Source organism: Staurois parvus, unplaced genomic scaffold (genome assembly GCF_062004578.1).
Source record: "Staurois parvus isolate SC_StPar_1 unplaced genomic scaffold, SC_StPar_1.0 ptg000071l, whole genome shotgun sequence".
NCBI lineage: Eukaryota > Metazoa > Chordata > Amphibia > Anura > Ranidae > Staurois > Staurois parvus.
Genome location: NW_028317867.1, coordinates 8,682,852 through 8,699,314, shown reverse-complemented (window position 1 = coordinate 8,699,314; position 16,463 = coordinate 8,682,852). Strand labels below are relative to the sequence as shown.

Genomic DNA, 16,463 nt, shown 5'->3' with positions numbered 1-16,463 from the left:
TTCTACACTGTTTGAGCAGGTAATAGAGTACATTAAGGCATATCTCAAGGAGGGGGTATGACAGCTCCCTTGACCTTGCCAAGCCAGGATTCATAACAGTGCTCCAAATTCTATACCATTCCCTTGGAATGAGAAGATAACTTTAAAGACTACTGTAGACACGTATGTACGCCTGCTGTCGTAATGGTGTAACTGTGTATAACTGTGCGGTAACAGGTCGACTTCCCGTAAATCACCTTATACCTAGATACATGGGCTGCCATACATATCCTCAATACAAACAGACAACTTTCAGTCTTCAGTCATTAACATTTCAAACACGACCCTTGTGCTTACATTACAACAGAGAAATAAAACAAAGAGGTGTTAAATGTAGGTGAAAGCCAATAAATAGTATGTTCCACATACTTTCCTAAATGATACAACAATACTTGTTTTTATATGGTGAGAAGCGATGAGAAACCATTGACACACCGCTCAATTAAAGGCCATTCATCTTTTGACCAAGCAGTAAGATGAAAGTCTTGGTAACAATAGGTCTTGCTCTAAGTACACTTTAAGGTTTTCTAGTCCACAAGCAGCACTGTCAACACTGCCAAAGTGTAGCCATTACGGGCAAAGACAAAACTGTTTGCAAGTTTTCCTTAATACAGATTAACCTGATCCTACCACAAATACAAACAGAAGAATACATCCCAAACATCCCACGCCTCAGGGACTACTTGTAGCATCAGCCCTATTTGTTTGCACTGAGGCATTTTTTTGCCAATAGGTATTTCTATTGCACAGGTACCAGTCATACAATGCATTTGTTACACAAGAAATGAACCAGTTAGATACACAAGGTTCTAAGAAACCCATCAGTTATTCAGAACACTTTGAAATTCTCTTCTTGGCAGCAGAGCAGTCTCATCAATAAAACCTTCAAGTCTCCAAACAAAAAGGAGACCAAATCTGTCACTTGGGAGTACAAAGTGAAATTCTATCTTTTCACCTCTGAAAATAAAAAAAAGATGCATCCTTTGTTCTTGCACATATAATTTAGATACATACAATAGTTTAAAGGGTCAATCCATCCAGAATTGAAATCACAATTTTTAGTAGATGCCGGGGAGTTAAAACAACTGACAATGTATTTATGTTTTGAGGACTCTTTTGTTGAAATATCCGTCCTTTAGATCATCTGGCAATTGAGGCTCCCACTCTACCTGCTGTAGCTGCTATTCATATTATATTGTGAAGAATGTATAAAGGAGGCGCTCAAACATTCACAGGGTAAACAGTAGCATCCAAAACTCCCAATGTGGAAAGGAACAAAGCCAGGGATAATGTCAGGGAGATCTCACTGCTGGAGTATCCATAACATGTATGAAGCCAGGGGCTGACCTCCTCAGGAGCCATCTATAACTACTATATCAGTTTTGTGCTATATATAGTATATATTATCTGTGTATTAAAATTTTTGCCTGAAGCTACGTTTTAACACTGTGCACCTTAATCTTTAGCAAATTTAGGGTTAGAGACAGAAGTTAACAGCGCTAAAAGGACAGTAAACCTAAATAAAAAGCAACTTGGGATGAAATGTCTGCTAGTTACATTGACAGCAATATACAGCATATAAAATTCTTATACTTGCACAGAAAACGATGACATTTGCTGTGAAGTCTATGGATTTGCAGTAGCTGTCATTTTAGGTAAAGAAGGCTTAAAAGTGACAGCTGGAATTACACTATTATTATTATATAGTATTTATATAGCGGCAACAGTTTGCGCAGCGCTTTACAAAATTAAGGTAGACAGTTACAATACAATTTGGTACACGAGGAAACAGAGGGCCCTCTTCATTAGAGCTTACAATCTAATGAGTTGAAACAAGAAAATCAGCAGTATAGAAAAATGTATTTCTCCATACTGTTTAATTTTTTGTGTTTGAGGCTCTGCTACTGTGGATAGGAAAGGACACAGGATTTGCATGTTTGCTTAATGCAGGACTACAGAGCGTTGCTTTTGAGCGGAGAAAACTGCTCTTGCAGCTTTCTCTGGATTTTGTTATTTTCTGATGGGGCTCTGTAGTTAGGAGATTTCAAAGTACCATGGGAGGGAAAAACTCTCCAACCCATTGTCCGTGTGTTGTGGACAACCAGCAAGGTGTGTGCCCAGGTGCACACAGTCCTTATAATGGTGGTCTGGTGAGAGTTGCCGGTGGAGTAGGCGTGGCAGTTGGAGTTGCATTTGCTGCTGTGTGGGGACCAACCTCATCCGGAGATCTGGTGGTGCCTATCAGAGACTGCACTGCTGGTGTGGGGGACTTCTTGCCATAGGACAGGAGATCCGGGACAATTACGCAGGGCTTGAGAGATTAAGAGAGGGTCTGGGAGGCTGAGAAAACTGAGGCAGTTAGGGGGTCCAGGAAGGTTGGAGGTCTAAGAGAGTAAGTGTACCCGGGGGGCTGGAGAATCCTGTTTGAAGTCAGGAGTAGGCCACCAAGGCTAAGTGAGCCAGAAAAGCAGTGTACTAGCAGCAGTCGTGCTGCCACAGAAAGGGGAGTCCGGTGACTTCAAGACTCCGCTTCCTGAGCTCTGGGCCGCACACAAAACCGGAGATATTCGGCAGCCCATAATGGGAATAAAGAATGACAAACAAGGTACAAATAATACGATAACTTGCTTATGGTACAGACTACAAAGATTTGTTAGTTTTTCATATTTGTGGCACGTGGGGTTTACAACCACTATAAATAAAGTATGGACTGAAGTAAACTCACAGGGAAAACACATCTACCACTAGAGTTAAACATCCACCCCCCCCTCCCCCCTCGATCACAACACATACAATTATGGTAATCATACAGAAATTAACCATGTCCCAGGTGAGCCTTTGATCTGCAGATAACTGCATGGAATTACCTAAAGTCTACTTTTTTAACATGTGAAGTCTGACAGTAATATGTCATATGTGCTGTGTAAATTTATTGGAAAGTAAGAAAATAGAAAACAATTCATATTTTTTGCAGACATGCTGAAAGGAATCACCTTTTCTTCTGGTATTCGTACACGTACACTCTCCAAGTAACTTGATGTGTTTTCCACATTTGTGTAGCGTAAGAGAATGTGGGCAAAGTCTTCTTCACTGATGGTATTCATGCCTTTAGAATAGGACAGGAACTCTATCTCAAGTACTTCAGTCTGAAGGTTATCCATGAATCTGAGAAATTAAAAATTACCCAATTTTCATTGAAGAATAAGCAAGAATAAGCATTCATTGGATAGAAACTATAAGTTATAGTACACATCATCAGTTACAGAAATGGCACATATTTCAAACAATCAGACACTTGGGTACTGAATTAGGCCTTGTGTACACAGATTGCTGTGTGCCTTTATAGAACTCATAGCCCGTTAAACTGCAAATATTCAACATGGATTTGTAATTTTAAAAATTTTAGTTTCTAAGGGATAAAAAAAAGAAAAACAAAACACAGGGAAATTTACTAAAACTGCATGGTGCAAATTCTGGTGAAGCTCTGCATAAAAAACAACCAGCTTCCAGGTTTTGTTGGCAAATCTTAACCAATTCTTGACCGTACTAAAGCTGAAAGATGGCTACAGTGCGTTCATCCAGTTTTGGAAGGGCGTCTATAGATGTCCTCCAGGAACCACACCCATCATGCGCCCGTGCAGCATGCATCCGGCACACTCTGTGATCACTTTGTCCTTCGGACACAGCTGGTCACAGGTCGGGGTAAAGGGACAATCACAGTGGCCCGTTACCATGCGATCAGCAGTGTCCAATCACAGCTGATCACAATGTAAACACACTTACCTCATACGTAGTCACAGCAAGAGGAGAGGAGAGCTGATAACCAGCAAGTATGACAGGGGCACGTACACAGATAATCAAGGCATTGATCATCAGTTCCCTGATTATCAGTGCAGCCCCATCAGTGTCAATCAGTGATTCCTATCAGTGCCAATCACTGCTGCCCATCAGTGCCACATAACAGTCCCCATCAGTGCCACCTATTAGTGACTTCTCATCAGTGCCGCCTATCAATGCCCATTAGTGCTCCCTATCAGTGCAGCCTATCAGTTCCCATTGGTGATGCCTACCAGTGCCCAAACAATGCCACCTTCAGTGCTACCTATCAGTGCTCATCAGTGCCCATCAGTGCCGCATATGAGTGCAGCCTCCTCAGTGCCTCCTCCTCAGTGTCCATCAGTGAAGGCTATCAATGCCCATCAGTGCAGCCTATCGGTGCCCATCAGTGCAGCCTCATCAGCAGACATCAGTAAAGGAGAAAAATTATTTATTGAAAAATTTTATAACAGAAACTAACAAAAACTTTTTGTTTCAAAATTTTCAGTCTTTTTTCGTTTGTTTAGCAAAAAAATAATAACCCCAGTGGTGTTCAAATACCACCAATAGAAATCTCTATTTGTGTAAAAAAAATGATAAAAGTTTCATATGGGCACGTGATCGCGCAATTGTCATTCAAAATATGACATCACTGAAAGGTGAAAATCGGCCTGGGCGGGAAGGGGGTGAAAGTGCCCAGCATTCAAGTGGTTAACTGAACAAGCTAAACCATGGCTACCATGCACAGCTGCACCAGATTCTGAGTGCACCATATGTATAAAGCAGTGAATGTGACTTTCACCAAAGACTCACTTGTGTTGAATCTATCGCTGTCATTTGAAACACATGCACCAAGAAGAATCACCAGCAGTGAATGTTTGATGAATGTCAGATTCACTGCTTTAATAACACCACTTAGTGTTGTAAAAGAAAAGTTCATGATTTTCTTATCTTTAAGAGTAATGGAGGTTATTTATTTAATTTCCTGTATCAACCAAGCATCTTTTCACAATAGAATCTAAAGTGTATATAAACGTAAAATCTATTTTTCATTATGTTTGATATCACATGTCACTGTGCAGTTTTCCTGATCAAATTATTTGATCAAGAATAATTAGTCTGTTGTAACTTTTCTAACCTGGAGACCATGCCAGTAACTGAATTTCCTGTTTCTGGCATGTACACTAAACCACTGCCTTGCAATTAGCAGCAGCATTGTCAGTCTGCCTTGTGCACTTCCTCAGCTTGACATCGGGAAGACCTGATTGGCAGCCCAATGGCCAACTAAAGGAGTGCACATGGCAGGCTGAAAATGCTCCTTTGAAAAAGGAAGTGCTGTGACTACAGGTTCCCCAGGCAAGAAACTTTTCAGCAAATAAAAAAACGATTTTCGAAAGAAAGCTGTATGTACAGTGAATCATGCTGCCAAACATACTGGAAAATAGATTTTGAGTTTACATACACTTTATTGCAATATGTAAGGAGCACACAATACCATATATTTTATCTCCCTTTCTAATAAAAAAAAATTATACATTATTGCTATATTCTTCTGGTTAACGTTAGACCTTAACACAATATGGCTTCCAAAGGGCAGATGTATTTATCACATGGTTATGTACAATATGTTTATAAAGGGGGAAAAAAGGTTGTAGTTGAATCAGGTATACTGGTAAGATCCCTTCTCCCTCATACTCTATCTCTACAACTAAGATTATTTGCAAAAGGGAGAAGTCTGGAGGGGGAGCAGCCACCGCATTTATTAACGTACAATACAGGAATGATGAATAAAATAGCCCTCCTTTTTGGACGCCTGTTAGGTATTTTGCCAGTGGTGATATTGTTTGCACCAACGTCGGCTGAAAACATGAAAGGAGTAGTCACGGGCTTTCGATGGTTTTGCTACCATGCAGATAACTTAAAATACACATATATAACCTACCTGTAAAAATCTTCAAAGTTGAGCTCAATTTTCCCTTTCTTCCCAAAAAAGTGCACAAGTAAAGTGGTATGTATCATTGAATTGGAGAGCTCATCCATGCCCTTAAGATAAAATGTCAGCTGTTACTCCATGTCACGAGTCATATTCAGTGGACATTTGCGGGAATGCATATAAAAAGGACTATCGTGTTAATTTATTGCAAATATGTTACATTATTTTTCTGGTCTATTCCATAGGATTGGAAATCTATTCTTAAGAGCAGTGTGATAAAGTAAGCAGAACTTTCTTTTCAAGCTCCCAAGACCTTCCATTTTATTTTAACAGAATGTAATAAATGAATAACACTTTATTACACAAGAAATTTAATTTTAACAGATTTTATCATTCTGTCTTTACCACTCTAGTGAAGGCATTTACCATCACCACTGTACAGTGCATTGAAAAAGTATTCATACCCCCTGAATTTTTCCACATTTTATCATATTACAACCAAAAACATAAATGTATTTTAGTGGGATTTTATGTCATAGACCACCACAAAGTGGCACATGATTGTGAAGTGGAAGGAAAATGATAAATGGTTTTCAAACCTTTTTGCAAATAAATATCTGAAAAGTGTGGCGTGCATTTGTATTCAGCCCCCCCTGAGTCAATACTTTGTAGATCCACCTTTCATAACAATTACAGCTGCAAGTCTTTTTGGGTATGTCTCTACCAGCTTTGCACATCTAGAGAGTGAAATTTTGGCCATTTTTCTTTGCAAAATAGCTCAAGCTGTCAGATTGGATGGAGAGTGTCTGTGAGCAGCAATTTTCGAGTCTTGCCACAGATTCTCAATTGGATTTAGGTCTGGACTTTGACTGGGTCATTCTAACACATGAATATGCTTTGATCTAAACTATTCCTATGTAGCTCTGGCTGTATGTTTAGGGTCGTTGTCCTGCTAGAAGGTGAACCTCCACCCCAGTCTCAAGTCTTTTGCAGACTCTAACAGGTTTTTGGCTCCATCCATCTTCCCATCATCTCTGACCAGCTTTCCTGTCCCTGCAGAAGAAAATCACCCCCACAACATGATGCTGCCACCACCATGTTTCACGGTGGGGAAGGTGTGTTCAGGGTGATGTGCAGTGTTAGTTTTCCACCACACATAGCATTTTGCTTTTAGGCCAAAAGTTCAATTTTGGTCTCATCTGAACAGAGCTCCTTCTTCCACATGTTTGCTGTGTTCAACACATGGCTTCTCAGAAACTGCAAATCGGACGTCTTATGGCTTTCTTGGAACAATGGCTTTCTTCTTGGATTGAACAGTGTTCTGTGAGATGATCAAAACTTGGGATTTTTTTTATAACCTAACTCTGCTTTAAATGTCTCCACAACTTTTTCCCTGACCAGTCTGGTGTGTTTCTTGGCCTTCATGATGCTGTTTGTTCACCAATGTTCTCTAGCAAACCTCTGAGGGCTTCACAGAACAGCTGTATTTGTATTGAAATTAAATTACACACAGGTGGACTCTATTTACTAATTAGTTGACTTCTGAAGGCAATTGCTTTCACTAGATTTTAATTAGAGGTATTGGAGTAAAGGGGGCTGAATACAAATGCACGCCACGCTTTTCAGATATTTATTTGTAAAAAATTTTGAAAACCATTTATCATTTTCCTTCTACTTCACAATTATGTGCCACTTTGTGTTGGTCTATCACATAAAATCCCAATAAAATACATTACGTTTTTGGCTGTAATATGACAAAATGTGGAAAATTTCAAGGGGTATGAATACTTTTTCAATGCACTATATGAACAGGCCCATATATATGACTAAACCTGAAAGTACAGCAGGTCATGTTCCTGTCACTTTGGAACTGTACTTGCATGATATTTAAGCAGCTAGTAACTTGCGACTTAAGCACATACAACTTTCTTACTGGCCTTTTAATTGAAGTCATTATAATTCACCTTTATCAGCAACCATGCAACCTTTTGAGCTTGGAAAAACTACTAAATGATGCATACATTCACTCAGTTTCTGAAAAGGTACATTACCAAGATGAATGAAATCATACATACAGGCCACACTACTTATATAAACACCCACTGGTGTAGATATTTCTCTTCTGTAGCGTTGAAGAATTTCACAAGAAATAAAAGAGAAAACAGCAGAAAGAAAATATATGACACACAACAAAAAGAAAAGACAGAAGACAATAGCATGCTAAAAATGGATAGAACTTAAGAGTTTTAAACAACACTGATGATTCATGACAATGAAAATGTTTCTTGGACCAGAGAGGTTTTGAAATACCTCTGCAAGGTCCGAAAAGAGGGCTTGGCTTGTGCTACGCCTCAGTGTATCCCAATAGCTCCTGGAGACATTTTGGTCTTCTACATCTGTTTTATGTACCTGCAGAAGTTTTAAGAAATGTAAATTTCATTTTTATACAACACTATTTTCAGGTTAGCCAAAAGATATAACAAAGCTTATTAATGAGAGAAAAGTGAAATTTTGCTGAGAAAGTGTCTACAACATTACTTTTAAGTGTGCCCTCCACATTTTTGTTCTTCATATACACTATTGGCATGATTTTAGCCTAAGGGACCACTCCTATCTAGAAATGAAAGATAAAGGGGGTGTGTGATCATAACGTTTTAATCACTCCTCACTCTGTCAGGGTCCTAATTTATGTATTTCCAGGTTTCATACATCTTTTGTTCTACTTCCTCCGTCAGTGATCATGCCCAAACCATCGAATAGGAATTTCTAAGCTTGGTTAGAACAAAGATCACTTTTTGAAATAGGGAAAAAGGGATTTAAACTGTTAGATTGAATGATTTAGGTCACAGAGGTAAATGGTTTTGCATATTACATTTACTTTAGCCTACTCATTGATCATGCATACTTTTGAATATATCAAATTGATAGCCACTTCCATGTGTCTCAGTCACATAAATTTTACCTTTTACATATCTAAAGTTTTGTCTATCTGTTCAGTCGTATTCGACACTTGGCGATTGCATGGACCGTCACTCGTAAGCAACTTTTTCCATGAATTCTCTTAGCAATTATTTTACAGGGTAGGTTGCCAGGTCTTTCCCCAACCCCTACCATGCAGGAGATCCCGCATGGCGAGGGATGAAACTACGACAATTTAGACAGGAGCCAATTAACCTACCAGCATGTCTTTGGAGTGTGGGAGGAAACCGGAGTACCCGGAGGAAACCCACGCGAACACAGGGAGAACATGCAAACTCCATGCAAGAGGTGCCATGGTTGGGAACTGAACCCAATTGCTGCAAGGCAGAAGTACTAACCACTAAGCCACTGTGCCGCCCTAAAGTTTTGTAGTCTTACCTAATACTAAACCTAATATTTTACTAACGTTCTCATGGTACAGGGATTAAAGTGTAATTCCACTCAAAAATGAAAATTTGACCATGATTACTAGGTCAGATAGCTTTGATATTATCTATTTTGTGGATTGTTGATTGTTTAGATCAGAAACAGCTAGACAATCAGCAGTCTTCTGTACTCCACTGACAATGGTATGCCTGTTTATTTGAATTTGACAGCTCATAAGCATTTCCCTAAACCATTGTCGGTCTCTGTAAGAATTCCAGCAGAGCCCCACCACTGCTCCCGTCCTGCCCAACCCTGCCCCCAATCCCACCCAGCACTGCCTCTATCCATCTTGGCCATCAGTCCCATGATCTGCAGCTAATGACCTCCAATAATGAAGATCCTAAAGCAACAGGGGACACACCTAGCAGTTGCAATGGTAGAGTGCAAAGTAAACCACAAAGGATCAAGGTCACATGACAGGCAGACTTAGAGAAAAAAAGGTACTAAAAAGCAGTTTTTAAAAAATTTGAACTATGCTGATATTATATTATTGTGGGTAATGATTGTTTAGTGGTGAGTCAACCTGAAGCACTTCCACTTTTAGTCAATAGTATCATCAACATGTATACTTTAATTTAAAGCTGCAGATTACTATTTCTGGGGCCCCAGGTAGAAAAGGTGCCCAATAAGGTCAGGATTGTAGTTCTGTAATCTTTAGGAATCTATGGGATTGATTTACTAAAGGCAAATAGACTGTACACTTTGCAAGGAAAATTGCACTTTGCAAGGGCATTTGCCCCAGAACTCAGTGAAAAAGGAGAAGCTCTTCTGATTTCAATCATCCAATAATGTGCAATCAAAAATGCTGTTTATTTTCCTTGTTTATTTTTTGAAAAGTAAAACTTCACCACATTTACTAAGCTCTGGACCAAACTCTCTTGCAAAGTGCAACTTTCCTTGCAAAGTGAACAGCCTAATTGTCTTCACTAAATCAACCCCTATGTCTCTGGTAGGGGAACTAAGATGTATACCACTTCTATCATGGCAAGTCACTCTTCAGTTAAACCCTTCACGTTTATGGCACTTAGTTGCATTAAAACATCATGCACTCTCACAATACTAAACAATATACATACATAAAATGATTTAGATCTGATTATTGAATAATGGTGTAGTAATTTAACATGAATGTTACATGTAGCATGTTGTATGTAAAGTCTATTTTATTGTATTGTGCTGTGCTTGTTATACATTCCCATTTCTTCATAGTATTTTAATAGCACCACTCAATAAAGCAGGGGTCTCCAAACTATGGCACTCCAGGTGTTGAGGAACTGAAAGTCCCATGAGGCCTTGCAGTACTATGACAGCCACAAACAAGACTCCCAGATGTAGAGGCATGATGGGACTTGTACTTCAACAGCTGGAGGGCCATAGTTTGGAGACTCCTGCATCAGAAGTAAGAGAATCAGCCATGATTCACTGATGTAAGAATCAGAATATTTTGCCTTAATGAGTAATTCAAGCCTAACATGCACTTAACAATGACTGGGAATTCCTGGAGCTGTGACATCACCTATAGGCTCTCATGGTTCAGCCGTTGTCAGCGCTCCCTCCTCTTCCCTGCAGCAGATCAGGTTCACTGATCACGTGACCAGATCAGAGCAGACTAAAAAAAGGTAAGTACGCATATCTTTTTTACACAGGGTAGGCAGAAGGAAACATTTTTAGAAGTAATTAGTGTTAGGCTTGAATTGTACTTTAAATCAGAATGAAGATACAGGCTTACTTATGAAAGGTTCCTTTTTTTTTCTTTACTTACTCTACTTATGTCTGACTTTTCAACTTATGTTAGTGGTGGAAGGTATTCTGACATTTGCTTGACTATCAACTACTGGACCCACAGTTGATATATCTGCAGATATCAGATTTTAGATGACACAACTTGAGGTGTCAGATTCATAAAGCTTAATATTACTTCCTGAATTATAACATACTGAAATCTTTCACAAATGAAGCCGGCCATACACTAGTAGATTTTCTTTTCCAATATTCTTAGTAGTTTTGCAAAATGCAATGGAAAGTGTGTGTTTTTATCATACAATGTACAAAAGGATTTTCAACGTTAAGTACACAGGAGGTTTTTGAACGACTGTACAAACAGTTGCAGGAAAATTCTAATCAGTATATTCAATGACATGACGAATGTCATTTGAAAGTACATAAAAAAAGGTTTGCTTTTAACATTCGATTTTCTAGTGAATGGATTTTCCCAAATGAAAACCACATTCACTGTTAGAAATTCATTCGTTTGAGAACATTTTCTATCCTACTCCTTTAAAATTTCTTAGCACTGTGATAAAAAAAAGTCAATTTGGCCCCACTATCAGTTATAAAATTGAACAAGTGTTCCTAAAACAAATATTTTCAAATGAAATTCTAGTGTATGTCCTGGCCAGCTCAATACTGCACAACTTTACTCATGTTAACATTCAGTAGCTTGCATAAACTCACCTGTTACTAGTTGCCTGTAAATTGTAATCCCACTTTTCAGAGTTCTGAGAAATTTGGCACAGTGGAACACAGAACTAAAATATTACTTTGTAGATAATATTTATTACCTACTTGGTGCCATTATTCATGTGCAAATTTTAGAATAATCCACCGTAGCAATGGGAATGTCAGGCTAAGCTCCAGTCAACTGAAAAAATTCATCTAGCAGCTAGTGAAAATAGCTTCTTTTGTGTAGGGAGCAAAGGAATAAGGTGGAATACCCTTACTCTCAAAAGCATCCTCCTGACCATACAAACGGTATACTGGGGAAGCCGCTCTATGCTACTCGACCAGCCACAGCTCTCTGACATCATCACATACAATGCAGGACCAGCAGTTCATTGTATGGAAGGACACAGAGGAAAAAGATTACTTACTAAGCACAGTGTGGAGCCTGCACTGTTCTACAGATCATTCAAGGCATAAGACTGCAGAGCAGATAGGAGCAGAGCCCCATTACATTACTTTCCAAAGTTGTTTCCTCCTTCCAGACCTTTTTTACCCTATTTACCTCATTCATTAGAATAAATGTGGCCACGTTTCCTTTTGAGTCCAAAGCAAGCTCATTAAAAAGTTAATTTGTAAAACACAATTTTTAAATGTTAAAGAGTATTTTCTTAAAGCTTTATTTCAGAAATACTTTATAGATGGGCTCCTAAGTGTCAAAACCTTTGATACATAAGGAAAACACAAGTATTTTCCTTTGGACACAGGGATGCTACAAAAGCCTATAAAAGCCTATGGGAACAGGTTGAAAAGTAAACACTACTTACAAGGTTGATTATTTTGCTGTCCTGACTCGGAATAAAATGCCTGCTCAAAATTTCAAAAAGGGTTGAGCTATACTTTAAATAATCTGAAAAGAACAAATGTGCTAAATCACAGGGCAACCAAAAGTACATTTGGCTTCAGAATGTTACTAGCTGATATGGAGATCACCATCATACAGCACAATTTAATTACAAATATGCTGGGTTTTCTGGTAATAAGTATAAGATCACAGAATTTTCTCTATGGTTTAATCGTGTGTGACTCCTGGTTCATCTACTGTAGACGGCAGGTTTTGAATACTTGAATTACCTGATATATGATATAAAGCCATGTTCAAGTATTTCAAAGCCTTGGCTTTTGTAAGACAATATACATGTTGACTAAGGGACATTCTAGAGTTAATGTGTAATTGTTTAATTCTTTACTATACTACAAATATTATTCTGACTGTAGAAAATAAGAGCAGTCAGACCTAAGGCCTCTATCGATAGATCTGTATGTAAAAAAAAATGTAATGATGGACACGGAGTCCTATGAAATAGTCTTTTGTTAGATCAGATATTTCCACAGGTATCTCAAACATGAGATCCTCTATGAAGACGCATGAAAAGTCACCATTGTATTGCATTCCCTCCCATGGAAAAGAAGGGGAAAAGCATGCGTGTTATTTAAAAAAGATTAGTAGAGCCTGGGAACGAAGGAATGTGGAAGTATGTTAAATGTGCCAGTTTGACTGTAATTATTGTGTTAGTTATATTAGTAGTAGTAACTGTTAGCATAGCTAAAACACGATTTTAGTAAAAACACTCCAAACCACAGATCATAAAATACACTGATTAACAATGTGATTAATGTGGTTGTTTATGGGTTTGTGTTCACAGGCATACTGGCAGCTGCCAAGCCTGAATTCGACTGTGCAGGTGCACTGGGAGATGCTATTTTTCTTAAATACATAAACCTACCCTGAAATATCTGGGTAGACAAATCCTACAGAGTATAAACAACTGACATATTAAGTAGATGATTACAAAAGCTACCATTACATTTTATTGGTCATTGACATTTATGTAGGTGTCATATGTTATAGCCTGACTTTGGGATAAGGGTTTGTTGAAAGAAGAGTCATAAGGCTCATCTGATGGTTCAGCATGGGACAGTGTGATCTTTCACCTAACCTTTACAGTAAGAAACAATTTTAAAATATGTACGCACAAATTATATTAAATAAATATTAACAAATGTAATGTCTGAGTGTCTAGTGTTTTAAAGGCAAACTCCATCCAATACTTTTTAAGAACACAGAATTTAGTTTACATTAAACTGATTATACGATGATTCCAGTGGAAAAAAAATACTACTTATATGGATGCTATGCCTGTAACCTAGAAGAATAAAACAATAATAGAAATGCGTGGCCACCCCTCAGCATGCACAACTGTCAGTGTTGGGAAGTTGAAGCAGGCACTGACACGGCATGCTTTCAACTACCTTCCAATCATTTTGAAGCAGGATGGGCATGGATAATAATTTGCTCTGGTTGTCTGCTTTAGAAGATCATCTAATGAGCATACTAGCTTCATTACTAGGTATAGAAAAGAACAAGGAACTTGTACACATTACTATAGCTCTTCTGGGAGCTAGAAAAAACATTATGCTTAGGAATTCTTAATTAAAAACTAAACAGTATTTATCAAACATAAATATCCTTTTTTGGTGGACTTGCATTAAGAAGTCCCCATATATAGCAATACAGTAGCTAACAGTGTTACAGTGGTCACAAATGTTTAGCAAAATGATAACAATATGATAGCAAACTATTTTCTTCAATTACCTAACCTTAAAAAAATAAAAAACACACTTTATTTAAAATTTGTATTGTGCAAGTTTGAATAGGAAAGGATTATTAAGATGAGACAAAGACCTTTAGATTTTGACATATTGGTATACTATTTCATTGCTGAAGAGCACAGTTAAAGTCATGACTTGGACAAAGTCTATGACATCAATAAGGAGTTGCACAAAGTGAGCTGTATGGAACAAAAGGCATTCACATTCCCACTTTGGCTTTCTGACAACGACATGATCCTATGGCACTGAACACCACTTTGTAGCTACTTACAAGCACTGGGAAAGCTGAAGTGTGCAATGAAACTATGATCACAAAGAGACTCATTGAATGGATAATATAAAGGATTCCTTATTGAAGATGCAGGTACATGTTTTTTTCTCTTTATTTGTAGCTAAACTAATGTGACTTTTACTGTAACAGTCTCCTACTTCCGAATATCAATAATAGCCCGCACATGCCAATGTGCCTCTTTTTCAGTATGAGAATACCTGCTTTTTAGACTACAGTAAACTTCACAGGGTCCCTTAGGAATACAGTGAACTGGTAAATGGGAAAGAGCTGGGCTTTAAACAAAACACCAACTTTAAAAAGAGCCAAACACATCATACACAGTGGAGTTGACTTACTAAAACTGGAGAGTGCAAAATCTGGTGCAGCTGTGCATGGTAGCCAATCGGCTTCTAACTTCAGCTTGTTCAGTTAAGCTTTGACAAAAAAAAACCTGGAAGCTGATTGGTTTCTATGCAGAACTGCACCAGATTTTGCACTCTCCAGTTTTAGTAACTCAACCCCTAGGTGTCCAATTGGTTACAGTTCTGCATGCATTTTTGTACTGCAGTTTGCCATACAAAACACACATGTAAATGATTCAGTGAGAGTTGTCCACATGATGATTCTAGGCCAGTGGAGCTAAATGTATTTGGTTTGGCTGATGCTCACCAGAAAAAGTGTGTATCTGGTGAAACTGGCCTCATCTGAGTTTAGACATAGGCTGGATTATGTACTAAAATGACTCTTAAAGCAAATCTAAACCCAAATAATAAAATCTCATATAAGCTTTAAATCAACATAATTTCATTGTTACATTAACCAATTGCCATCCAGGTCAATTTTGAAAAATTTCACATATACAAGGGTTCTTCAAAACATTTCCACACTTTAAAAAAAAAAATATGTGTGTGTGTGTGTGTTTAACCTTCCTGGCGGTATGATTATTTCAGATTTTTGGTGCTGAAAGAGGTACCATTATTTTGCATGGAAATTTGGCATTTTATATTGTAGGGCTGTAATTCTTAGGAATAACTCACTGAAATCTGTCCGAACAAGAGTCTAGTAAACATTCCGAGTATGATAAAACTTGAAACACGAAATCATAAATTATAATTTAATAAATAATCATAAAAAATAATATAATAATAATAAATTTAATTCAATAATATAATCAAACCAAAAACACTGAAATTTGAAATATAGCGCCAAGTTCGCACATCACTGAGCAAAGTCGCAAAATTGTTTTCAGTGTTTTATGATGAATTTCCCCACCAATCATTATCACTCAATTCTGCAAGTGATTCTAATTTACTATCGCTGTTCTCTAGCTGGTCTAAAACCGATTTTGACCTAAAGGGACGCTTTTTGGATGCCATGGATGTTTCTCAGTTTCCAGGCAATAAAAACAGTAAAAATGCAGGCAGGGCACAGGACAAAGCACTAGGGACAAAATGTATGTGAAATGGTTTGATACAGTATTGTTTTACTGTGTGATTTTAGTGATTTTAGTGAATGTCACTTTTTGTCATTTTCAAATTTCCCGCCGTTCCGTCCCCCATACGTCCCGACGCTCGCAGGGCACAGAACCCAGATGACAGATGCCGGCATCTGCCGGATTACATTGCCGGGGACACTGCAGGAGGGACATCGCGGGAGCGCAGGACAAGGTAAGTGATTGAGGGATCGCGGAGCAGCGCCGTATGGTAAGCCCGAGTGTAGCTCGGGGTTACCGCTTGTGGTACGGAAACCTTACCCCGAGCTACACTCGGTAATACCGCCAGGGAGGTTAACAGTGCGGAAACTTTTTGAAGACCCCTCGTATGTAGGAATCTGCCAAAAAAACTACATGTTTTCTAAAAGCAGGGGACCCGGAGAATGAAATGATAG

The 16,463-nt window shown here is 38.4% G+C and overlaps 1 protein-coding gene across 4 annotated transcripts in view; it reads right to left on the bottom strand.

Moving 5' to 3' along the window:
* MICU3 (mitochondrial calcium uptake 3) overlaps positions 1-16,463 on the bottom strand; it is a 213,143-nt gene that overhangs the window by 24,729 nt on the left and 171,951 nt on the right. For 2 of the 4 annotated variants that reach the window (XM_089669305.1, XM_089669306.1), the window contains 2 exons: positions 5,798-5,898; positions 3,033-3,204 (listed from right to left, as the gene is read on the bottom strand). In XM_089669305.1, the coding sequence (XP_089525431.1) occupies positions 3,033-3,204; positions 5,798-5,898 (273 nt within the window). Of the gene's footprint in view, positions 1-3,032; positions 3,205-5,797; positions 5,899-8,098; positions 8,198-16,463 lie in introns of all 4 variants that reach the window. The other 2 variants (XM_089669304.1, XM_089669307.1) reach the window with 2 other exon arrangements.